The sequence below is a fragment of the Typopeltis vanoorti genome, chromosome 21 (genome assembly GCF_054136105.1).
Source record: "Typopeltis vanoorti isolate ZY-2024b chromosome 21, IOZ_Tvanoo_1.0, whole genome shotgun sequence".
Classification (NCBI taxonomy): Eukaryota; Metazoa; Arthropoda; class Arachnida; order Uropygi; family Thelyphonidae; genus Typopeltis; species Typopeltis vanoorti.
Window position 1 is genome coordinate 18,947,041 of NC_143569.1, and position 27,854 is coordinate 18,974,894.

Sequence of the window (27,854 nt, forward strand, 5' to 3'; positions counted from 1 at the left end):
TGGCTTCGCTACGTTGATGATGTGTTCGCTATTTGTCCACATGGCTCTGATACAATGTGGTCTTGATGTTCCGAGATGCATTTCTGAACAGACCTACCTGTCTGTCCAAAGTAAGATAATTTGCATGAGCATGGAATCTCATAAACACCAGGTAACATCAAGGGTGAGAGTTTGTCCTTAGGAGAAGGTAACAAGTTGTAAATTTGGTTGATAGGTTTGTAAGTAGTGGCAAAATTGTATTTCTTCATAATTTTAGAAAGACGTTCTGAGATGCCTTTAACGTAAGGTATGGGAATCTCCTTTATCACCAAACCTAGCAAATTTGTTTCTAGAACACCTTGAGGAAAAAATATTCACTTTTGAACCCAAACCAAAAATTTGGCTAAGATATGTTGATGACGTATTTGCAGTATGGAATCATCCCGAACCTGAATTACAACTGTTTCTAGATAAAATTAACCTTCTTCATCATTGCATCAACTTTACGTTAGAAAAAGAATCTCCATAGGGTATCTCTTTTTTGGATTTACACATCAAAAGAAAAGAAGACGGTTCCATCACCACTTCCGTCTTTCGCAAGCCTACATTCTCAGGTCGCTACATTCACAATTCTTCTACTCATCATCCATCTCAGAAATCTGGCATTATTAAATCACTAGTTTCCAGAGCACACAAATTCTGCTCCTCTGAAGAATCTTTAAACCAGGAATTAGAAGTTATCAAAAATACAGCCATCCTAAATGGATATAATCCCAAAACAACTCAAAAAATCATCAGTCACTTCTGCATACATCAAACCAGACAGGAAGAAGTGCATAGGATTCCCATACCTTACGTTAAAGGCATCTCAGAACGTCTTTCTAAAATTATGAAGAAATACAATTTTGCCACTACTTACAAACCTATCAACCAAATTTACAACTTGTTACCTTCTCCTAAGGACACACTCTCACCCTTGATGTTACCTGGTGTTTATGAGATTCTATGCTCATGCAAATTATCTTACTTTGGACAGACAGGTAGGTCTGTTCAGAAACGCATCTCGGAACATCAAGACCACATTTGTCTTCTTAAACCGCAGAAATCTGGCCTCTCTCAACATGGAATTGAAACTCCAAACCATAGGATCCATTGGGAAAAGGCTAAACTTTTACATAGATCTTTATTTAAACATGAACGTTTATACAAAGAAAGTTCTGAAGCCCTACTACACAGACCAAACCTAAACCGCAACGACGTTCTTACTATTCCTAAAGTATGGGAAATTATCATACAAAACTGTGTTAAATAATTAACTTTTTTTTTTTTGTTGTACTACTTTAGCACGTTATGCACGTTTTCATGAGATTCTATTGTAATCATGCGCCCTAACTGTATGTTATTCCTAATTTTTGTTTAAATACTGTACTGATGATGTCCTAAGATACTTAGGATGAAATATTTACAATTAAATAATTTTCATTGTGATTTATACATGTGTTTCTTTTAATGATGGTCGCCCCACAGGTTTCGTTATTTAAAAAAAAAAAAAAAAAAAAAAAAAAAATTACTGCATGGTAAAGAAATACATAACAGCATCAATGTGTGAATATTCCAAAGGCCAAAAGGCAGGTGTAAAATGGACGAATGTGGAATTTAATCATGAAATCTGAAAATGAAAGTACTTTGTAGGAAGTACAAGATGAATGATGGTAATATTCAGTCACATGAAGAGTATAAAGAACAAGCCAGGACAGTGACGAAGCTAGTAAGGAAAACAAAAGTAGAGTATGAGCAGAAATTGGCAAATCAGGCAAAGAAAAAAACCCTAGAGTTTTTTACATATATGGCAAGTAGAAGGAAGAATGACAATAGTAAGATGAAGTTGATGTATGAAAGTGTTAGAATGGTAACTGCTGCATGAGACATTGTTAAGGTATTCATTGATCTATTTATAAGGGTGTTTCATCATGATCTGGGTGGAATCATGAGGAAATTAAGTATATAGGACATACAAAAGGATGGCTTAATTGAGGTATTTGAGGAAATAAACAGACTTAATGTCAATAAGGCAATAGGATTTGATAACATATCACCACACATCTTAAGGAAATGTTTCAGGGAATTGGCAGTAGCATTGGCATGCCTGTTTAATAAGTCTTACAACAGCACAGGTTCCAAGGAAGTGGAAGGAAGGTAAAATTGTTCCACTGCATAAAGGTGGTAATAATTGTAGCTTCAAATTATAGGCTGGTAGGTACTGGAGAGTGATGAGAAGTAGGATACAGAAATGGGTTGATAACAGCAGTACTCTCTGTGGTTATCAGCATGGGTTTAAGGGGATATCATGTTTCACTAATTTACTTATGTACAATAAGTAAATTAGTGAATTAAGGATCAAAGCTGTATAACTGAGAGGAGACCTCCACATAGCCTTTAAGGGAATGTGGAGACTGACCAGTGCTTCTGACCTAATGTCCAATTCTCACCTTCTTGTGGTGCACCCTGTTGGGTATCTACTTGGATACTGAACAAATGAGGATAGGCTGGCAATTTGGGATTAGCCTACCAAATTGTGTTCTTATTGGTTAAACCAAAATAAAAAATGATGGTACAACATGACAAAATTTCATGCTGGCTGGAGCGGCACCCAGTTAAACAAGGCCCCCGTTGTTTTCGCCAGGGAACCATGGCGAACAGCGAAAAGTCAGCTACTGGAACAAATCTGAAAACACACCCCAACTCAACATCACCAGAGTTAAATATCACTACTATCAACATAAGAAGCCTGAATGGCAAAGAAATGGAGCTAGCTGAGGAATTAGATAAGTACCAGATCGACATAATAGGAGTGACTGAAATAAAAAAGACAAAAACTGGTGAGATCTTTCTGAGCAATAAATACAAAATGTTATATTCAGGCAATGACAGTCAAGGAAAAGGAGTAGCCATAGTATTCAACACAAAATATGAGGCTAATCTTCTTGAATGGCAGTCAGTCTCAAGTAGAGTAATGTGAGCAAATATGAGAATGGGGAACTGGACAATGAGACTTATTTGTGCCTATGGTCCCACAGAAGATTTTACTAAGATAGAAGTGGAGGAATTTTTTGATGCTTTAGAAAAAGCAACTGACACAATGAAAAAGGAAAAGTTGGTCCTTGTTGGGGATCTAAATAGCAGAGTAGAAAATGATTGTCAGACATGGGAAAATTTGGAGAAAAGTGCAAAGCTAATAATGGCAAATACCTGTTGGATTTCTGCTCAGGACATGGACTGGTTATTACTAACACCAACATAAAATTGTGCACAAATTCACATGGAGAGAAGAGGCAAGGAATAAGAAAAGGCTCATTGACTACGTTATTGTTGATAGTGATGTTTCTATCTGGTGCAGGACACCAGAGTGTACAGAGGATTTGAAATTGGAAGTGATCACTATTTAGTCTTGAGCAGGATAAAATTGAATTTCATATTGAAAAGAATGATATGTACGAAAGTTTTAAAGCAAATAAAAGTTGAGCAGCTCTCAGATGTGAACTGTAGACTAACATACAGAAAGATTATTGAAGAAAAAATGAAAGAGTTTGAGAACAGAAACCAAACCTTGGAGATTCATTGCCAAGCCTTGAAGAAAACCCTGATTGATTCAGCCAGAGAGGCATGTGGCGAGGTTGTCTGCAAGGATAGACAATTCAGAACTCCATGGTGGACACAGGAAGTTAAAGAGGCAGTGAAGGAAAAGAAGAAAGCATATCAAAAGTTCCTGTCAAATAAGTCAGCTTTTGCTCTTAGAGAATACAGAGACAAATGCAAGAATGCTAAACGCTGTGTAAAACTAGCTAAACAAAAGTCATTGGAAGACTTTGGCAAAAATATAGAAAATAAATATCAAGAAGGTGGCAAAATATTCTGGAGGTTGTTGAAGCTTAGGAGTGGAGGAAAGAGTGCTGTAAAAGAAGTTAGAGATGATAAAGGTGACATGAAAACGGGAGAAAAAGATACCCTTGAGGTATGGAGTAATTACTTTGAAAAACTGCTAAATCAAACAAGCAGTGATGAGAGCACAGTGGTAAAAAACACTGACCAGGCATGCAGTCAGGAATACATATCCATACTTGAAGTAGAAAAAGCCATCAAAGGCTTGAAATGTGGAAAGGCAGCAGGAGTAGATGATATTCGACCAGAAATGCTGAAGTATAGTGGTATAAAAGTCTTACAGTGGCTGCACTGCATAGTTTAGAAAGCCTGGACAGAGGGACGAATTCCCGATGATTGGAGTAGAGCTCTCATAGTACCCATATATAAAAAGGGAAATAAAACTGAATGTGAGAATTACAGAGGTATTTCCCCACTGAGTGTTCCTGGCAAGATCTATGCAAGTATACTTGACAAATGGTTGAGAAGAATTGTGGAAGAAAAGTTTCGTGAAGAACAAGCTGGATTCAGGCCAAATAGAGGCTGTCAGGATCAGATCTTCACTTTACGACAATTAGTTCAGAAAGCATGGGAATATAACAAAGATCTATCTTTAAGTTTTGTCGATTTGTAAAAGGCATATGATAAGGTGCAAAAGAGAGAAGCTATTCAATACGCTACAGTTATATGGTGTCAATGGGGCATTATATCAAGCAATACTTAGTCTTTGTTTGAGTTGTAAGTCAGCATTTAGAATTGAAGGAAGTACAGGAAGACGGTTAATGTTAAATCTGGTGTGAGACGAGGATGTACATTATCGCCTCTGTTATTCATTATTTATATGGATCACATTATGAAGGAAAGTGGTATTAAACATGATATCAAAATTTGAGATGTTAATGTAAGCTCTTTGCTTTATGCAGATGATGTTATACTTCTAAATAAATTCGCTACAAGTCTGCAAGATTCTCTAACTAAATTGAATAACTGTTGTAATAGATATGGTATGAAAGTCAGCAATAAAAAGATAATGAAAATATGTGGAATCATTGAAAATGTCAACTGTGTTGTGAATGGAGAACCTGTGGAACAAGTAAAACATTTCACCTACTTAGGCACGATTTTTAGTGAAGATGGTAAATTAAATATGGAAATAGACAACAGAATCAATAAAGCTGGTATGGTAGGAAATCAGTTGAATAAATTCATATGGAATAAGAGAGAAATTAGTCGGAACACTAAATTAGCTGTATATAAGACAGTGTTCAAACCAGTTTTAACTTATGGATCTGAGAGCTGGGTCAGAAGTAAAACACTTGACCAAAGACTAGAGACCGCAGATATGAGAGTTCTGAGAAAAATTATAGGCATGAACAGATGGCATCAATGACAATATCATATTAAAAACGAGGATATTAGGAAAGAACTTGACTTTGTCAGCAATCAGGAATGCATTAGCAGGGCTAATCTCAGGTGGTATGGTCACTCAAACAGAATGGGCCAAGAAAGATTAGCAATATAAGTGTTCTCTGCCAGGTTGGCAGCAAAACGACACAGAGGAAGACCAAAATATAGGTGGATTGATACTGTACAAAGTGCCTTAGATGATAGAAATATAAGATCTGATAATGTTCTTACCAGATCTTATATTTTCCTCCAAATCAGTCTGACAAGTAACAGACTGATTTGGAGGAAAATTGTAGATAGGAAGTTAGTAATGATGTAATTTTTTTCATGTAGTACTGTCATATCCTGTATACCCCTTGAGGGTACATAACAGGAATTTGATGATGATGATGACTTATGTACAATAACAAGGTGGCAGATATCTTGGACCTAGGAGATGCATATACAGTGGTGTACTCTGATTTTGCAAAAGCTCTTTTGATAGACTGCCACACGACAAGCTCTGAAATAAATTAAAACAGATGGGAATTGGATAACAGACTTCTGAATTGGATCAGTGACTGGGTGTTGGATAGGTATTAGAAAGTTGTATATGGGGGTTTGGTATCCCAAAAGAGAAAGGTCACTAGGGGTGTCCCACAGGGGTCAGTTTTTGTGCCATTGTTGTTCAATTTATATATTAATGATATTGGGATGGTTAAAGTTTATTTTACACTTGGTTAGCCTATAATAAATTTAGTTTAATCCTTTATCCAAGTGTGAGCAAACAAAGTTTGTTTCTGGATAAAGGATTAAACTAAATTTATTATAGTCTAACCAAGTGAAAAATAAATTTCAACATCTTTCTCTAAATCCAGTGTAATTTAATAAAAAGGTGGCACATCTTTTTCAACTCCTATAGGTAAAGATGACCTTGCTATTGCTTCTGCCTGGTATCTCCACTTCTGGGCCTGGCTCCCACTGAAGAGACCTCAATAAAGGTCGAAACTAGTCTGGGCAGTGGCCCTCCCCTTAATGCATAACATTATACATATCTGCAAGGAGATGTGTTTTGTATTATGGGAGATACTGAGATAGGAGTGATAGTAACTTGATCCACCTTTGCTACGAGTTGCCCAGTGTTGTTACTAGCCTACCCCAGTCCTGAAGATATTTTCAGGCGCAAACTTTGTTTGCTGACACTTGGATAAAGGATTAAACTAAATTTATGATATTGGAATGGGTTTAACTAGTGATATGCAGCTGTTTGCAGATAATGCATAACTGGGGAGAACAATGCAGAGTGAAGCAGATGTTATGGCTTTACAAGAGGACTTGAATAGATTGCATGAATGGCAGGCAAGTCGAACTGTCAGTTCAATGTTGCAAAGTGTAAGGTTTTGAGATTTGGTAAGCAATGGGATAACAAGTATACACTTGGTGGGAAAACTTTAATGGAAGTAGTGGAGATGAGAGATCTAGGAATGATGGATGATGGTGGACAAGGACTTGAAATTCATGGGTCACATTGCACAAGTTGTGAAGACATCACATTGGATAATGGCAATGATGCGGAGACCTAACATGCAGAAATATAGCAGTTATGATGCCATTGTATAAGGCCTTGATCAGGCCTCATATGGATTATTGTGCACAGATTTGATCACTGGGTTTCATGGCGACGAGGATATGCTGGAAATGGTCCAGAGAATATTCACAAAGGTGGTCAGTGGTCTTTGGAATGTGGAGTACGATGACAGATTGAGAGAATGTTAGCTGCAGAGCCTCAGGAATAGGAGGAAGAGGGGGCGGGAATATGATTGAGACATAAGCTGGTCAAGGGTTGTTATCAGGTAGACACGGAAGAGATTTTTCATAGAATGGAAGGGGAAGGGTAGAACAAGAGGCCATTGCTGGAAACTATATAAGGAGGATGCGAGCAAAGGAGAGTGGTTGGTGAGTGGAATGCATTGCCTGAGTGTTGTGGACTCAGTTTAAAGCACAGTTAGATGAGCATTGTGTGCAATAGTGTGTACTTCCCACAATGAGTCTGACTCCATGGAGGTCAGGTGTTATCAACAAAATTTCTCATCTGTTACCATCAATAAAACACAAAAGGTCAACTATTGTTATCTGGTGTTATATGTTTACTAGATTCCTTGTTAACATAACTTGACATACTTTGGACAGACAAGCTGTTCTGTGGAAAAAAAAGAATTAATGAACATCAATATTATATTTGAATACTTGAAATCTCAAAAGTATGGTCTGGCACAGCTTAGTGTTGACACTAAATGGTGCAGATGAGCTTCATCTGGTGGGATGAAGCTCGTTTTCTGTATAGAAGCAGTTTTAAATATAAATGACTTTTCAAAAAAAAAAAAAGTTTCAAAGCCCTTTTACATCAGCATAGTTTTCTCTCTCTCTCTCTCTCTCTCTCTCTCTCTCTCTCCCCCCCCCCCAAAAAAAAACTTTGGGAGATTCTCATTTTATTTAAACATCAAAAATTGTTTTAAATTTAATATTATGTATTAATTTCTAGCTCACAGCAGTTCATTTATAATTGGTAAACCAATTGTTATATGTGCCTTGTATTCCTGTTCTTTGATTTTGTTTCTACACACTGATGATGTACTGTTATTTTCAGTACAAAATATCTGTACTTTCATTAAAGTTAATTATTGTGGTTATCATGTAATTTGTCGTTTATAAGTGATGCAACAGATACCTTTTAAAGATAGTTGATTTTGGCTTTTTAGATAATATCCTGCACAGACATCCTGGAAATGTTTTCCATCTCTGAGTTTTGGAGACATACTCTGAAGTATGTAAATAACATATTGGAAGTTTTTTCACTTGGTTAGACGATAAATTATTATTATTACGGGCAACTCCAAGGAGTCCATAGACTCATCGAGAGAGGCCCTAACATCATGTCAAGAACAACTATTTGACATTCACACAGTATCTATCATACTTCACCTTGAACTCATTCACAGTCATGGCACCCACAACATACTCTGGCAGCTTATTCCACTCATTCACCATTTTCCAAGTAAAAAACCTAGCTCTAACACCCTTGCTAACCACACTCTTCCCCAGCTTCCATGTATGGCCCCTAGTCCTCCCACCACCACCAGTCCTATTCTCAAAAATATCTTCTGAATGAAATCCTTCAGTAATTTGAATGTCTCAATCATATCACCCCTTTTCCGCCTATCAACCACTTTCTGCAACCCACAAATCTTCAACCTGTTCTCATAAGGAACTGCTATCATCTTGGTGACTCGTCTCTGGATCCTCTCCACCTCCTCCCCATCAATAAGAAACCCTGGCACCCATATCTGGGTACAGTAGTCTAGATAGGATCTTATCAAGGCTCGATACAGAGGAACAATAATCTGTTTGTCTCTGCTTGTTAACGTATTTTTCAGCAACCAAGTGATTTGATGAACTAATTTAGCCACTTTTGCGATGTGGCCCCTAAACTTCAACTCCCTATCCACCAACACTCCCAAATCCCTGGCCTCGTCAATCTCCTGGAGTATGGTTCCACCAATGTGATATACTGCTGCTAATCTTTTCACCCCAAAATGCATAACTTACACTTTACCACATTAAATTGACATCCATTCTCCTTAGCCCAGTCCTCTAAACTATCCAAATCATCCTGCAAAATTTTGACATCCTATGCACTCACTATTGCTCTACCCAACTTTGCATCATCAGCAAATAAATGAACACTTCATCTCAGATTCTTTCCTATATCGTTAATGAACAAATTGAACAGTATTGGTCCACGAACAGAACCCTCCGGCACTCCACTAGTCACAGGCCATCTTTTGGACTCTATTTCTGAATAAACCACTCTCTAATATCTCTCCATCAACCACTCTCCTATCCATCTCACCAACCCTATATCCATCCCCATATGCTGCAGTTTACTAATTAGAATTCCATGTGGTATCCTGTCAAAGGCCTTAGCAAGGTCCAGTAGAATCACTGTAAACCCATTACCGTTATCCAGTTCAGCCGTCACTGTGCTATAAAACATAAGCAATTTACTGAGGCATGATCTACCCTTCACAAAACCATGCTATCCCCCATACAGTATCCCATTTTCATCTATCCAATCCTGTATTTTCCTCTTGACTATTTTCTCCAAGACCTTGCAACGATTCCTGATATGCTGATCGGTCAGTAATTTACAACAGCAGTCTTAGAGTCTCCTTTATGCAGTGGAACTATTTTTCCCCCCTCTTTCCACTCTCTTATTACTAACCCAGATCAGAGACTCAAATTAAACAAAATGGTCAAGGGCACTGACAATTCTTTAGCCGCTTCACGTACGACACGAGCTGGTATACCATCCAATCCTACAGATGTATTGACATTGGGGTTTTGTAATAGTCTATTCGTCTCCACTTCATTCACCACAATTCCCGTATAAGCTGTTGGTTCATTTATTCCTGCAATGTCATCACCTGGATGATATACTCTTGCAAAGTGCTCGCTTAGTAATTCCACTATATCAATTGATTCGGTTACCTCCCTACCATCGGCAGTCTTTAAAATCATTCTTCCATATACATTTTTTCTTTTACTTGCAATATATCGAAAAAACTGTTTGGGATTCTCTTTAGCCTGCATGGCTAATGTTCTTTTGTAATCCACTTTTGCTTTTCTTACTACACTCGTTACTTTTCTGGACTGTGCTTTATACCATTCATGTGCCTGCCAGTCACCTTTCTCCTTAAATTCCCTCCACAGTTGTTTCTTTTTTTGCAGCTGAAGTATCTTCAGGACTGGGGCAACTTGTGGTAAAGGTGGTATAAGTTCTCATCACTTGCCTTAGTATATCCCATAATGCAAAGCACATCTCCTTGCGGACATGTATAATGCTATTCATTAAGGGAAGGGCCACTACCCAAACCAGTCTTGACATTTATTGAGGTCTCATCAGTGGAAGACAGACCCAGTGGTGGTGATACCAAGGTGGAAGCAATGGAGAAGTCATATTTACCTATACGAGTTGCCAAAAGGTGTCACACCTTATTATTAAATTACTATGGATTACAGAAAGATGTTGGAAGTTTTTTCACTTGGTTAGACTATAAATTATATATTCAGTTTTATCCTTTGTCCAAGTGTAAGGAAACAAAGTTTGTTTCTGAAGTCCTGAAGATATAGATAAACATGATTTCTCCATTGCTTTCACCTTGGTATCACCATCACTGGATCTGTCTCCCACTGATAAGACCTCAATAAAGGTCAAAACTGGTCTGGGTAGTGGCCCCTCCCTTAATGCATAGCATTATACATCTCCACAAGGAGATGTGCTTTGCATTATGGGAGATACTAAGGCAAGTGATGAGAACTTATACCACCTTTACCACTGGTTGCCCCAGTCCTGAAGATACTTCAGGTGCAAAAAAGGATTAAACTGAATATATAATTTATGTAATAACATCTTAGAAATGTAGTAATGGCCATAATCAATTTTTATAATTACACATAGTGCCATATTTAATATTTTATTTTATTTTATTTTTTTTAATTTTAGCTTCAAGGAGTGATTATCAAAGCCATGAAACATTACTGGAATGCTGATGAAATAGCATATTCCATTTCACAGTTAAATTAGTCATGATTTAATACCCAGCATAGTAATAATATTAAATAATATAAAAATAATATTAAAATTTCTTAAAATATTGTGATATTGAATTTTGCAAATTAATTTTTGATGAGTGAACTCACATGGTATCAGTTTAATAGAAATACAACCATTTCTTGCTGTTTTAATTGATGCAATACCATTTACTTTATAATAGAGAGATAAAAAACTTCCAAATGAAACAACTGAAAATCAGATTGGTCGTGTGGTTGGAGAGGTGGCACCTAGTATGATGCTATCAAGTGTATCTATGTCCAGCTGCTTTTTTATTGGTAAGGCCATTTAATTTCATTGAATTTCTGTATATAAATACAAAGTATCTTGTTCATTTTTTTTTTCTAATTGTGCAAGGAATTGTTATTGAGATAGCGTATATACAGGGTGTTCGGGATAAATTTGACAGTTTCGTAAGGAAAAAGAAAATCTTCTTTGTATCTATTAAATTTAATGAATTGACAAAAAAACATTACAGGCAGAGTTAATTACAATACTATCAACAAGATTTACTCAAAATAACTACCATTAGCATCGATCACAGCTTCAATTCTGCTTCGGAACCTCGAACAAGCTGATGCTACAGTCTCCCTGGGAAGGGCCGCAAAAACTGTTTTAATTTTATCCATTAACTGGGCTTTTGTATTACTGGAAGTGCGATTGGTGTCTTTTTCAACTGCGCCCCATACAAAATAATCCATGGGGTTAAGGTCTGGGGAGTTTGGAGGCCAAACATTTGGACTGGTGAAGTCGTAGAAATTTTCAGACAACCATTTTTGACTTTTCCCAGAGGTGTGGCAAGGGGCCGAATCCTGCTGCCATACATACGGCCTACCATTGGCTACCCTTGTTATCCAGGGCTTGACTACAGTTAGCAACTCCACGAACAAAGCCCGAATTCCAATGCCAGGGTTCTTCAACACCTGTTCCTGCAGATTTGCGAGGAATTCTGCTGTACGAACGCAATCAGATCGTCTGCTAGGGATCTTTTTTCTTGCTACATCCTCGTAGTCACCATTGCAAGTCTCTAGTTCATGCCTGATTGTTTTTACTGTATTCAGGGAGCATTGGGCAGCAGTCGTAATATCCTTATTTTGATGGCGGGCACGAATCATCATGATACAAGTTATTCTCTTCCATGATTCAGGTGGGTTCCAGCTATCCATCCTTTCTGACATCTTGTATATGAATGAAGAAGGGTCCAAACTTTTAAATGAAGAGAAGTGTGTGTTAATACATGTAACTTACGGAAAAATATAATTAATTATAAATATGTCAAATTTATCCCGAACACCCTGTATATATTTACTTTTATTACTATTTATTTATTTACTTATATTAATTTTTATATTATTTTCTGGTTTACAATTATCTTTGCTAAATTTTTGATTTCGGCATCCAAAAAAACTTGGGGTGCTTAAGGGTCAAAGCTATATAACTGAGAGGAGGCTTCCACATACCCATTAAAGGAATGCAGAGAACCCACCAGGACTTCTGCACCCTGTTAGGTATCTGGATACTGAAAGGGTGAGGATGGGCTGGCAATTTGGGATTTAGCCGACCAAATTGTATTCTTATTGGCTTAAACCAAAATTCCAGTGATGGTACAACATGACAGAATTTCATGCCGGCTGGGGCGTCGCCTGGTTAAACAAGGCGCCAGTTGTTTTCACCAGGGCAAACAGCAGAAAGTCAGCTACTGGAACAAATCCTAAATCCCACCCCCAACTCAACATCACCAGAATTAGAGATTGGTACTATCAACATAAGAAGCCTGAATGGCAAAGAAATGGAGCTAGCTGAGGATATTGGATAAGTACCAGATCAACATGATAGGGGTGATTCAAACAGAAAAGGCAAAAACTGGTGACATCTTTCTGAGCAATAAATACAAAATGTTATATTCAGGCAATGACAACAAGGAAAAGGAGTAGCCATAGTATTCAATGCTAAATACAAGGCAGGCAGTCTCAAGTAGAGTGATGTGGGCAAATATGAGAATGGAGAACTGGACAATGAGACTTATTTGTGCCTATGGTCCCACAGAAGGTTCTACTAAGGTAGAAGTGAAGGAATTTTTTGAGGCTTTAGAGAAGGCAACTGACAATGAAAAAGGAAAAGTTGGTCCTTGTTTGGGATCTAAATAGCAGAGTAGGAAATAATTGTCAAACATGCAAAAATATTTTGGGAAAATTTGGAGAAAAGAGCAAAGCTAATAATAATGGCAAATACCTTGGGATTCTGCTCAGGACATGGACTGGTTATTACGAACACAAAGCTCCAACATAAAAATGTGCACAAATTCACATAGAGAGAAGAGACGAGGAATAAGAAAAGTCTCATTGACTATGTTATTGTTGATAGTGATGCTTTCTCCCTGGTGCAGGACACCAGAGTTTACAGAGGATTTGAAATTGAAAGTAATCACTATTTAGTCTTCAGCAGGATAAAATTGAATTTCTTATTGAAAAGAATAACATGTAAGAAAGTTTTAAAGCGAATAAGAGTCAATCAGCTCTCAAATGTGAGCTGTAGACTAAAATACACAAATATTATTCAAGAAAAAATGAAAGAGTTTGAGAATAGGAACCAAACCTTGGAGATTTCGTTGCAAGCCCTGAAGAAAACATTGATTGATTCAGCCAGAGGGGCATGTGAGGTTGTCTTCAAGGATAGAAAAATCAGAACTCCGTGGTGGACACAGGAAGTTAAAGAGGCAGTGAAGGAAAAGAAGAAAGAATATCAAAAGTCCTGGCAAATAAGTCAGCTTGTGCTCTTAGAGAATACAGAGACAAATGTAAGAAAGCTAAACATTGTGAAAAACTGCTAAGTAAAAGTCATTGGAGGACTTTGGTAAGAACATAGAAAATAAATATCAAGAAGATGGCAAGATATTCTGGAGGTTGTTGAAGAAGCTCAGAAATGAAGGAAAGAGTGCTGTAAAAGGAATTAGAAATGATAAAGGTGACATGAAAACTGGAGAAAAAGATATCCTTGAAGTATGGAGTAATTTCTTCGAAAAATTGCTAAATGAAACAAACAGTGATAGCACAGTGGTAAAAAACACTCAACAGGCATACAGTCAGGAATAGATATCCATACTTGAATTAGGAAAAGCCATCAAAAGCCTGAAATGTGGAAAGGCAGTAGGAATGGTTGATATTCAACCAGAAAGTCCCAAGTATGGAGGTATAAAAGTCTTGCAGTGGCTGCACTACATGGTTCAGAAGGCCTGGACAGAGAGGCGAATTCCAGATGATTGGAATACAGCTCTCATAGTACCCATGTATAAAAAGAGAAATAAAACTGAATGTGAGAATTACAGAGGTATTTCATTCCTGAGTGTTCCTGGTAAGATAAATGCTAGTATACTTGGGAAACGGTTGAGAAGGACTGTGGAAGAGAAGCTTAGTGAAGAACAAGCTAGATTCAGGCCAAATAGAGGCTGTCAGGATCAGATTTTCACCTTACAACAGATGAAATCATCGGAATATAGCGAAGATCTGTATAAAAGTTATGTAGATCTGGAAAAGGCATATGACAAGGTGCCAAGAGAAGAGCTATTCAAAATGCTACAGTTATATGGTATTAATGGGGCATTATATATGCTTAGTCTTTATATGAGTTGTAAGTCAGCAATTAGAATTGAAGGAAGTACTGGAAGGTGGTTTAATATTAAATCTGGTGTCAGACAAGGGTGTACATTATCCCCTCTGTTATTATCTATATGGATCACATTATGATGGAAAGTGGTATTAAACCTGATATCAAAATTGGAGATGTTAATCTCAGCTTTTTGCTTTATTTGGATAATTCAGAGGAGACCACTACATAGCCTTTAAAGGAATGCAGAGAACCGACCAGGGCTTCTGACCTAATGTCCAATCCTCACCTTCTCATGGTGCACACTGTTGGATATCTACCTGGATACTGAACGAACGAGGATGTGCTGGCAATTTGGGATTTAGCTTACCAAATTGTAGTCTTATTGGGTTAAAATAATATACAAAATGATGGTACAACATGACAAAATTTCATGCCGGCTGGGGCGTTGCCCAGTTAAACAAGTCCCCCCGTTGTTTTCGCCAGGGAACCAGGGCGAACAGCGAAAAGTCAGCTAGTGGAACAGATCTGAAAGCACACCCTAACTCAACATCACCAGAGTTAAAGATTAGTACTATCAATATAAGAAGTCTGAATGGCAAAGAAATGGAGCTAGCTGAGGAATTAGATAAGTACCAGATTGACATTATAGGGGTGATTGAAACAAAAAAAGACAGAAACTGGTGAGATCTTTCTGAGTAATAAATACAAAATATTATATTCAGGAAATGACAATCAAGGAAAACAAGGAGTAGCCATAGTATTCAGCACAAAATATGAGGCTAATCTTCTTGAATGGCAGGCAGTCTCAAGTAGAGTGATGTGGGAATTGGGAATGTCAGAATAGAGAATTGGATAATGAGACTTATTTTTGCCAATGGTCCCACAGAGGGTTTTACTAAGGTAGAAGTGGAGGAATTTTTTGATGCTTTAGAAAAAGCAACTGACCTAATGAAAGAGGAAAAGTTTATTTTTGTTGAGGATCTAAATAGCAGAGTGGGAAATGATTGTGAGACATATAAAAATATTTTGGGAAACTTTGGAGAAAAGAGCAAAGCTAATAATAATGACAAATACCTGTTGGATTTCTGCTCAGGACATGGAGTAGTTATTACTAACACCATCTTCGAACATAAAAATATGCACAAATTCACATGGAGAGAAGAAGCAAGGAATAAGAAAAGTCTCATTGACTTTGTTGTTGTTGATAGTGATGTTTTCTCCCTGGTGCAGGACACCAGTGTGAACAGAGGATTTGAAATTGGAAGTGATCACTGTTTAGTCTTGAGCAGGATAAAATTGAATTTCATATTGAAAAGAATAACATGTAAGAAAGTTTTAAAGCGAATAAAAGTGGAGCAGCTCTCAGATGTGAACCGTAGACTAAAATACACAAAGCTTATTGAAGAAAAAATAAAAGAGTTTGAGAACAGGAAACAAACCTTGGAGATTTAGTGGCAAACCTTGAAGAAAACCCTGATTGATTCAACCATAGAGGCATGTGGTGAGGTTGTCTGCAAGGATAGAAAAATCAGAACTCCATGGTGGACACAGGAAGTTAAAGAGGCAGTTAAGTAAAAGAAGAAAGCATATCAAAAGTTCCTGGCAAATAAGTCAGCTTTTGCTCGTAGAGAATACAGAGACAAATGTAAGAATGCGAAACACTGTGTAAAACTCGCCAAACAAAAGTCATGGGAGGACTTTGGCAAGAACATAGAAAATAAATATCAAGAAGGTGGTAAGATACCACCTTCTCAGTATTTTGGAGGTTGTTGAAGAAGCTTAGAAATCGAGAAAAGAGTGCTGTAAAAGAAGTTAGAGATGATAATGGTGACATGAAAACAGCAGAAAAAGAAATCCTTGAAGTATGGAATAATTACTTCGAAAAATTGCTAAATGAAACAAGCAGTGATGATAGCACAGTGGTAAAAAAAACTCTCAACAGGCATACAGTCAGGAATACATATCCATACTTGAAGTAGAAAAAGCCATCAAAGGCTTGAAATGTGGAAAGTCAGCAGGAGTAGATGATATTCGACCATGCCGAAGTACGGTGGTATATAAGTCTTACAGTGGCTGCACTGCATAGTTCAGAAAGCCTGGACAGAGGGTTGAATTCCTGATGATTTGAGTAGAGCTCTAATAGTACCCATATATAAAAAGGGAAATAAAACTGAATGTAAGAATTACAGAGGTCTTTCTCTACTGAGAAAGACCTCTGTAATTCTCTGTAAATACTGAGTGTTCCTGGCACGATGTATGCAAGTATAGTTGAGAAACGGTTGAGAAGAATTGTGGAAGAAAAGCTTGGTTCAGGCCAAATAGAGGCTGTCAGGATCAGATCTTCACTTTACGACAAATAGTTGAGAAAGCATGGGAATATAACAAAGATCTGTATTTAAGTTTTGTCGATCTAGGAAAGGTATATGACACGGTGCAAAGATTGAAGCTATTCAATACACTACAGTTACATACTGTCAATGATGCATAATATCAAGCAATACTTAGTCTTTATTTGAGTTGTAAGTCAGCAGTTAGAATTAAAGGAAGTACAGGAAGATGGTTTAATGTTAAATCTGGTGTGAGACAAGGATGTACATTATCCCATCTGTTATCCATTATATATATGGATTGCATTATGAAGAAAGTGGTATTGGAGATGTTAATGTCAGCTCTTTGTTTTATGCGGATGATGATGTTATACTTCTAAATAAATCCGCTACAAGTTTGCAAGATTCCCTGACTAAATTGAATAACTATTGTAATAGATATCGTATGAAGGTGAGCATTAAAAAGACAATTACAATGAAAATAGGTAGAATTGTTGAAAATGTCAATTGTGTCGTGAATGGAGAACCTGTGGAACAAGTAAAACATTTCAGCTACTTAGGCACGATTTTTAGTGAAGATGGTAAATTAAATATGGAAATAGACAACAGAATCAACAAAGCTGGAATTGTTGGAAGTCAGTATTGAATAAATTCATATGGAATAAGAGAGAAATTAGTCGGAACACTAAATCAGCTGTATATAAGACAGTGTTCAAACCAGTTTTAACTTATGGATCTGAGAGCTGGGTCAGAAGTAAAACACTTGATCAAAGACTAGAGACCGCAGATATGAGAGTCCTGAGAAAGATTAGAGGCGTGAACAGATGGCATCAATGGCAATATCATATTAAAAAAATGGGGATATTAGGAAAGAACTTGACATTGTCAGCAACCAGGAATGTGTTAACAGAGCTAATCTCAGATGTTATGGTCACTTAAACAGAATGGGCGAGGAAAGAATAGCAATACAAGTGTTCAATGCCAGGTTGCCAGAGAAACGACCCAGAGGAGGACCAAGACATAGGTGGATTGATACGGTACAAAGTGCCTTAGAAGGTAGAAATATAAGATCTGATAATGTTGGAGTCTTGACAAGTAACAGACTGATTTGGTGGAAAATTGTAGATAGTAAGTTAGTAACGATGTAAATTTTTCATGTGGTACTGTCATATCCTGTACTCCCCCACCCCCCCCTTGAGGGTATATATCAAGAATTTGATGATGATGAACATCTAAAAAAACTCAGTCATCCTGCCTGAATATTGTTACTCAATAACTTACCTGATTCATTATTTTTTTTTACTGCTCATCCTTTCATATCCTCCGATGCCTCTCTAATCGCTTTTTGAATTTTTCTAGTTCCTCCATTTTGTATCTGATAATTTGTTTTATTCTAGATATTTTCAAAGTTAATTTATACTCTGTGTTCTTTTCTAGTTTGGTATGATGATAGTATAGCATGATTCTGTTTGGCCAATTTTTCTACATTAAAAGATCTCGCTCTATTACTGGCCACACTTCTTTCTGAGTTCTAAACAAGTTCTGAGGTATTTAAAAGATACCTCAGAACTTGTTTAGACTATTTCCCAGACATATCAGCCTTATTCACTCAGCTGTTGTACCTAACAGAGGAAAATTTACAATCTCTTTGAAAACACAGCTTTGCTGTCCCACTTTCTCTCTCTCCCTTTCCAATTTTTACATGAACATTTTAAATCATGAAATATGGTTGCACGATATTATTGACAACATGCTCTCCATTTGGCTCAAGGTCGTAGATATGTTAGAAACACTTTTAGCACACCTTAACATCTGTTGTTAATTTTACGTCATCTGCATCATTTGTTAAAATTATGTATATCTATACTGTTAACACTGGCTGCTCCATTTGTAAAATTTAACTATATTTCACTATCCTGCTTTGCCTTTCTCTTTACTTATCTTTCGTTAATATTGTTGGTCATCTTTACTTCCGACTGCCACCATATATATGCTTATGCTATATCTTATCTCCCATTATAGTCTAACAAATATATTTGTTTATTGACTGTGCCAGCTAGACTATATAACAAGAGTGGGCGTATGAGACGTTATTCCAAAGACAGTGCAGATATCTTAATCATATTTGTATTCTCCGCTTTAATTTCCTTATCCTTAAATCAGTTGTGGCAATTAAATAAAATTCGTATATACCTTTCTCGTGCAGGTTCGAATTTTTTAGAGATAGTGCACTGACAAATCACAGTTCAGTATGTTGTTAGCAAGCTATTTAATAAAGCCTAAAGAGTATTTACAGTATACACACAAATTCCTTACTACAAGTAGACACAAATTCCTTCTACAAGTAGACACAAATTCCTTACTACTCTAAACTTTAGCTCTGAGATAGTTTAAGATCTAAACATAACATTACATGATTTTGAAACACATGCTGGTTAGGCCTAAATTACTATTACTTATATAACGTTTCACAACATATTACATAAAATCTTTGCATAAATTCACTTTATATACTTTCAGTACCACAATTACTTACAAATTATGATAAACCTCTTTGTTCTTTACTGATCTTACGATAAACTTGTTGACTCGTGTGCCACATTATTATAATAAAGGCTGAACACAATGACATACAAAAAAATATTATTTCAATGAATATTTATCAAGCCTTTTTGGTACATTTTCTTGAATTAGAAACCCGTGTAAAACTGAACATGATAAGTAATGGAATTACTCATCATGAGAAATTTTACACTGACATCTAAGTATCTGCTCATCTATTTGAAAAGGAAAACAGTAGTTTTTCTTGCCCTTCCTTGAAGCCCTAGTTATTCAGTTAACAAATGGATCTTTATCCTTTTCAGTCTACTGGAAGGTATAGCCACCCTCCTCCTAGCAGTATGTTATCAAATCCTTAGTATACAGAGTTAGAACCATCTGCTTGGACCACATTAGCTTCTCCACTGAAATCTGCCACATTCACATTCGGGACACATTTTTAGTCAATGGCTTCTGCCTTAACAAAATCAACAGAACTATCCATCCAACCCAACTCCCTCCCACATTCCAGAATGCAAAAAATCCTTTGCCATTCCCTTACATCTAGGTCACCACAGAAAAAATTGAATACATTCTTAAAAAAGTAAAACATACAGACCTCCTTCAGACCTTACAAAAAATTAGCCGTTATCCATTCATATAAAGATCTTCTCTACTATCTCGACCATCCAGGAGTCTACAGAATCCCTTGCACTGGCAAGCTTAAATACTAGAAGTCAAATGTAGACCAAGTATTGCTGACATACTGTCCCATTTACAACTTTTTACTCTGAAATTCAAAAGGAACTTCAACAATAGTTAAATAACATAAGGCTTACAGCATAAATTCAACTGTTTTTCAAGATGGTTTTCTTGACTTAGATTTACTTAAGAGTAAAAATTGAAAGAAATTGAGAAAATTCTCCTAGCGTATTTTTTGGAAAAAAATAAGCTAGGTTTTAAGTTATTAAAAAATTGTTCTAACTCAGCAGACCTTTAGTGATTGTCATAATCAAAAGTTACTCTCCTACAGAAAATATCCAAAAAGTACAAACTATGAACTCTTTAATGACTGAGTATTTTGTCTGGACAGTCTTCCATTAGATCAGTAGTTCTTAACCTGGGGTATGTGCACCCCTGGGGGGGGGTGCGAGAAGTTTCTAAATTTTGACCCAGATTCGATGGACGACTGCTATTTAATAATAGACGATCTTATTGAAATACGAGCCAATGCATGTATTCAAATGGAATTTGAAAAACTGGACTTAGAATAATTCTGGTGTACACAGTTAGAACCTTATCCACAGCTGGGAAAAGCAGCATTGCAGACACTTTTACCATTTGCCACCACCTACCTGTGTGAAGTGGGATTTTCATCACTTTTGCACATAAAAACAAAAGCCAGAAATCGCTTAAATGCAAGTGATGACTTACGTGTGGCTCTTTCAAAAAAGGAGCCTCGCTTCAAAAGTATTATTATGAATAAACAACAACAACATAGCCATTAAAAATTGAGATATTGTTTTGTATGTATATGTAAGTGTATGTGTTTATTTTTCAATAAATAATTATCTTGCAATAAATGTAATTTCCTAAATAAAGAAATAGAAACACATTTTTCAAGGGGGTGCAAGAACTTATTTTTAGATTCAAGGGGGGATGCCGATCATTAAAAAGGTTAAAACACACTGCATTAGATGAACTTTCCTATTTTTAGTATTATTCCTTTCTTGCCGGCAAGTTGGTGTAATGCATTTTGGTTTCGTGAAATAATCCCATAAGTGAATGCTATTTACTAAAAAAAAAAAAAGTATACTTTTTTTTTGAGCATATAAAGCCACTCTGAAAGTAGTGTTTTTCCTCCCAAAAGCATTATATATATGTGTGTGTTAATGAAATGAATAGGTAGTTTGAACATCTAACTTTATTTTCATACTTTGTTTCACAACATAATCTCCCTGTTTACTATACATTTTCTTCACTGCATAACCAGTTTTTCATAGCCATTATAGCAAAACTCTTCAGAAGATGTCTTCAGTTTACAAAATAATCATAAATCAAATGGAGTCCAGGCTGTAGCATGGATATTCAACTCTAAATCTCATCTCTTCAGTGGCTGGTGAAGTGAATATTTCCTGTGCAATCTTACATTTTCCTACTTCAAAAGCAATAGCAGTTCTTTAGCATGAACATGATTCATTTAAATTATATTTCCAAGAAATTCTGGTTTAATCCTTTATCCAGACTAGCAGAAAAAATCTGTGTGTGAAGTATCTCATGATTAAGTAACTTTATATAGAAGTTAATGATTTCACATCAGCTGCCTTAGTTTTCCTTTATGGGATGGCTCACTTAACATATTGTTTTAAACATTAATGAGGTGTCATCAGTGGGAGCTAGATCCAGAAGAGATACTAAGCTTGAATTAATGCAAAAATCATATTTCCCATATACAAGTAAAAAGATGTATCACATTATTATTAAAATGCACTGGATTGGAAGTAGTAGGCAGTTTTTTCACTTGGTTAATTATAATTAAGTTTGCCAAGAAATTATATACCATGAAGTATCTTCATGTTTAGGATAATGGATTTAAAGCCCAACAACTTGACATCAGTCATATTAATATCCCATGCTGCAAAGCCTATATTTAGCTCATTTAGCCTCTATATCCAAGTAGCCTAATTATGAAGTTACTTCTCACATGCGAATTTTGTTTGCTTATACTTGGAAAGGATTGCACAAAACATAATTTCTTGGCCAGTTTAATTTAATTTATAATTGAGTTGGAAGAAAACAAAAAAACCCCATTATACATGATTAATTTGTTTCCATTTTCTCAATGTCTTTACATAGTTTTGTGAATTTATTGCCTCTTTCATCATCCATATAGCCTAGTCTCATATTTCTGTATGAGACTAGTAGCTAACTCGAAGCCTTATAAAGGATCTTTATAATGAAAAACAGTATAAAGTATCTTTATATATTAGCTAGAATTTGGACAAAGATCTTTACAAGCAAATTCTATCTCCACATGGATCATCTGTTTGTGGTGGAGGAGAACCTCCTACTGATAGTACAGGCCTGTGTCATTCTTCCTCTTTTACTATACTAATATATTCTTTGCTCTATTATCCTACCATCCATGGGATCTGCCACCCATCATGTTTGCTGAGCAGTGCAATCCATGGACATCTCAAAAGGAGATCTTGGTAGTCTTGAATTACTTTAGCCCCATCTTCAGCAAGATGGGTGGCTAGATGGCCGGTTCAGGATCACTCAGCTGGTGTGCTTGCCTGCATGGGTCAGAAGTGTTGCAGTAAATCTCCTGTCTCATCCTGTTGTAACCCTGATATTCTACTTTCTATCATGTTCATTGCTTGCTGGATAGTGGAAATCTGTTGCTATCTATTTCTATCCATCTGTTCATTGGATATCAACAGATACCCTATAGTCACTCATGCTCGGTGATGTACCACACTGGTCCTCACCATGTGTTCCTGTTTTATGCTTTTCTTCTGGAAGCTTCAGCTTTCTGAAGATCAGTCACTCCAGACACCATCCATCCATCTCATTGACAGTCTTCCCCTTCCTCTTTTTCTGGGAACTTTACCTTCTGTCACTGTTCTGAGAAGTCCTCCTTCCATCCTTTCAGTGTGTCCAAAGTAGTTCAACTTTTTTTTTCTGTCAGTATCCTTAAGGAGCCTTAAAGATCTACTGATCCTTTCTAGCACCCATCCATTTGTCTTCTTTACAGTATGTAATATCCTCAACAGCATTCTATAATGCTGCATCTCAAAAGCAGCTATCCTTTTCCTTTCAGACTTATTTAGGTTCCAGTCTCACTTAAGTTGTTGTTGGAAAAACAGCTGCATCCAAAATCTACAACTTTGTTCCTGTGGAGATAGATCCATCCTTCCAGATTTTAGACATATGTGACTGTTGTTTTAATCATTCCTTATCTTCTTCTGATGTCTTCTGAACAACAATTCTTCACATTTATAATAGGTTCCAGCTACTCGAAATTGCTTACTTCCTCAGTTCTTTTTCCATTCTGGTACACTTGTTTCTCTGTCTCTATTTCCTTTGAGAACCATAATCTTTGTCTTGTTAAGATTGAGATGAAGTCCTCTGCTGATATAGAGGAGTACTGTATCATAAGCATACTTCAAATTACTGATCAGTCTACCACCTATTCTAATTCCTGTCTTGAGCTCATCAGATGCTACACACATGATATCCTCAGCATAGAGATTAAACAAATGAAGAGAAAGTAGACATCCTTGCTTAATTCACTTTCCAACCTGAAACCAGTCAGTTAATTCAACACATGTTCTTACCATGGCGTGTTGCTTCCTCTACAAGTTAACTGTCAGCTTGATAGTGTGTTGAGGAAAACCCATTCTTCTTATTACTTCCCACAGTTTCACTTGTTGAACACAGTCAAAAGCTTCAGAGTAGTGTATGAAACACATTGCCCAAGGAGTCTAAATTCTTTATACTTTTCTTTGATCTGTCTATGGCAAAGGATCTGATCTCTGGTACCCTTACCTTTCCTAAAATCTGCTTGTTCCTCAGGCAACTCTGCCTTAATGTTGGCCTCAATCCTATTTAGAATGATCTTTAATAAAATCTTGCTTGCATGAGATCTCTAGGCCATGATCCTGTCTCCTATATCTTTGTAATCAGTATGTGAAACACTTACCCCTCCATCACCTGAATCCTTGTTGCTGTCAACTGTTTGCTGCTTTTTCAACTTCATGCCTAAGTGGAGGAGATTCCAAAATGAAATTTTCCTGGTGAGAGGGCTCTTCTAAATTTTCTTTATCATCTGAGTTGTACAGCTCCTTGCAGTATTCTTTCCAGTTCTTTTGTTTAGTACTTCTCCATTCCTGTGTTTGATGTCATTCAATTTGGGCTTAAACTTGTGCTTTAGGTCACAAACTAAATGAAACATCCTTTTATTATTGTGCCTCCTCATCTGGAACTCTGTCTCTTCACATTTATTAGTATGAAACTTTTCCTTGTCCTGCCTGATGGCTCTTCTGACTTTTTTACATAATCTCTTATATTCTTCAGTCCCTGTGTCGCTTTGTTTTTTCAACTGCCATCTTTTGATTACATCCCACATTGAATCTGATATCCATTGATCTCTTGGGAATCTATTGCACTGATCAAAGAATCATTTGAACATGAATCCTTCATCTTCAAATTTTTCAGTATCCTCACGAGGTTCCAACCAAGTATAATATCATACATAACATCATTTGACAGCAGAAATAATAGACAAATGACATCAGACAGACAGACATTAATGTACCACTGTTTTTCATTATCCACACAACAGGTGAAGAGCGAATAGGAATGATGTCACCCTTTTTTATTTAAAAGGGTTTAGGAAGGACTAGCAGGATTCCCAAAATAGTTTAGAAGAAAAAAAAAAAACTTAGGTTCTACTGTTATTCTTGTTGAAATATCATATCTAACAAGGAAATCGCATTCTGATACCACACCTCTAGAACAGTTGAGTGTTTCATGAAGTGTTACCATAATTGGTATTCAAACACTGATGTTGCTCTCAGAGATATGTTCAGAGCTTAAAGAGAAAGGAAGTGAGGTGTGAGTTGCGTCTTAATGCATAGGGATGATCAGCTGGTTCTAACTAGGCACATGATTCTTACTTTTTGATACACCCAAACCTTCATCATTGGCAAAAGCAAGATATCTTAACAGTCCTGTTATGCTCTGCATTCTTAATTCAATAAAATGCTTTAAATTTCGGAAATGTGAACATGCTCAAACTGCCTTTTTGGCTATACCATCTGTTCCTGACAGTACTAAATATCATCATCATCAAATTCCTGACATGTACCCTCAAGTGGTGTACAGGATATGATAGTACTACATGAAAAAATTACATCATTACTAACTTCCTATCTACAATTTTCCTCCAAATCAGTCTGTTACTTGTCAAGACTCCAACATTATCAGATCTTATATTTCTATCGTCTAAGGCACTTTGTACCCTATCAATCCACCTATATCTTGGTGTTCTTCTGGGACATTTTCCTGCCAACCTGGCAGAGAACACTTGTTTTGCTAATCTCCCCTCACCCATTCTGTTCAAGTGACCATACTACCTGAGATTAGCTCTGCTAACGCATTCCTGGATGCTGACAATGTCAAGTTCTTTCCTAATATCGACGTATTTTTAATATGATATTGCTATTGATGCCATCTGTTCATGCCTCTAATCTTTCTCAGGACTATCATATCTGTGGTCTCTAGTCTTTGGTCAAGTGTTTTACTTCTGACCCAGCTCTCAGATCCATAAGTTAAAACTGGTTTGAACACTGTCTTATATACAGCTGATTTAGTGTTCCGACTAATTTCTCTCTTATTCCATATGAATTTATTCAATACTGACTTCCTACAATTCCAGCTGTGTTGATTCTGTTGTCTATTTCTATATTTAATTTACCATCTCCACTAAAAATCATGCCTAAGTAGCTGAAATGTTTTACTTGTTCCACAGGTTCTCCATTCAAAACACAGTTGACATTTTCAACGATTCTACCTATTTTCATTGCCTTTGTCTTTTTATTACTGACCTTCATACCATATCTATTACAACAGTTATTCAATTTGGTCAGGGAATCTTGCAAACTTGTAGCAGATTTATTTAGAAGTATAACATTGTCTGCATAAAGCAAAGAGCTGACATTGACATCTCCAATTCTGATATCATGTTTAATACCATTTTCCTTCATAATGTGATTCATATAGATAATGAATAACAGAGGGGATAATGTACATCCTTGTCTCACACTAGATTTAACATTAAACCATCTTCCTGTACTTCCTTCATTTCTAACTGCTGACTTACAACTCAAATAAAGACTAAGTATTACTTGATATAATGCCTCATTGACACCATATAACTGTAGTGTATTGAATAGCTTCTCTCTTGGCACCTTGTCGTATGCCTTTTCCAGATCGACAAAACTTAAATACAGATCTTTGTTATATTCCCATGTTTTCTCGACTATTTGTCGTAAAATGAAGATCTGATCCTGACAGCCTCTATTTGGCCTGAATCCAGCTTGTTCTTCACCAAGCTTTCCTTTCACAATTCTTCTCAACTATTTCTCGAGTATACTGGATAAATCTTGCCTGGAACACTCAGTAGGGAAATACCTCTGTAATTTTCACATTCAGTTTTATTTCCCTTTTTATATATGGGTACTATTAGAGCTCTACTCCAATCATCAGGAATTCGTCCCTCTGTCCAGGCCTTCTGAACTATGCAGTGCTGCCACTGTAAGACTTATACCACCATACTTCAGCATTTCTGGTCGAATATCATCTATTCCTGCTGCCTCTCCACATTTCAAGCCTTTGATGGCTTTTTGTACTTCAAGTATGGATATGTATTCCTGACTGTATGCCTGTCGAATGTTGTTTACCACTATGCTATCACTTATTGTTTCATTTAGCAATTTTTCGAAGTAGATTACTCCATACTTCAAGGAAATCTTTTTCTTCCCTTTTTTACTGTCACCTTTATCATCTCTAACTCCTTATACAGCACTCTTTCCTCCATTTCTATGCTTCTTCAACAACCTCCAGAATATCTTACCTCCTTTAGCCGACCAAATTGTATTCTTATTGGCTTAAACCAATATACGAAATTATGGTAGTAAATAGTATGATAATAAATCTTGCTCTGCAAAGTAAGCTAAATGTATAAATTGTCAAGAACCTATCTGGCCTAGTCCATGCCTTCCAAAGTTGAAGGAGGAAAAAGAAATATAAATGCAGAACATAGTATATCATATCCAAATGTAAAAACAAAACCAGCTACCACAACACCTATCCTGAAATCCTTTTATGATGAGAAGGTGGCAGTTAAGCAAATAATAAAAGTGACTTGCATGTTGTCTCTACTCCACCATCTGATAATTTCAGCATACCTGAACTTCATGGTTGTGAGTCGTTCTGTATGGAGCATATTAGTTGCATGACCTATTTTGATCTCACTCCTGAAATAATCCTATTCAATGATAATCCACGTGTGAAGAAAATTATGGATAGGTTATCGCTGAAAGAAAAACCATCAGACACACCCACTGAAAGTACACAAAACTCAGCAAAAATCAAGGTTCTGCTGCAGAAATACAACCCACTCTGTTTCTGTCTATAGTAAACATATTTAAAACTCAGTGAAGACCCCGTCTTAAAACATTTAACTATTATTCATAAGTACAGAACTGGAGGTGATCTTTCTCACAGTGCAGTTACAGTCCTTGTGTACCCAGCTTAATATTGTTCTGGAAGCAGTAACTATCCTCTCAATAGGATTTCTTATTACAATGCGTTACATTTATATACCACAGGATTTTGAGTTAAATCAGATTGAACTTAATAAT

At 36.5% G+C, this 27,854-nt stretch overlaps 1 protein-coding gene across 2 annotated transcripts in view; it reads left to right on the forward strand.

The window, feature by feature from the left end:
- The window catches only part of LOC150094659 (NPC intracellular cholesterol transporter 1-like), a 495,369-nt gene that overhangs the window by 245,342 nt on the left and 222,173 nt on the right, over positions 1–27,854 (forward strand). For both annotated transcript variants that reach the window (XM_090411343.1, XM_090411344.1), the window contains one exon: positions 11,118–11,232. In XM_090411343.1, the coding sequence (XP_090267469.1) occupies positions 11,118–11,232 (115 nt within the window). The remainder of the gene's footprint in view (positions 1–11,117; positions 11,233–27,854) is intronic.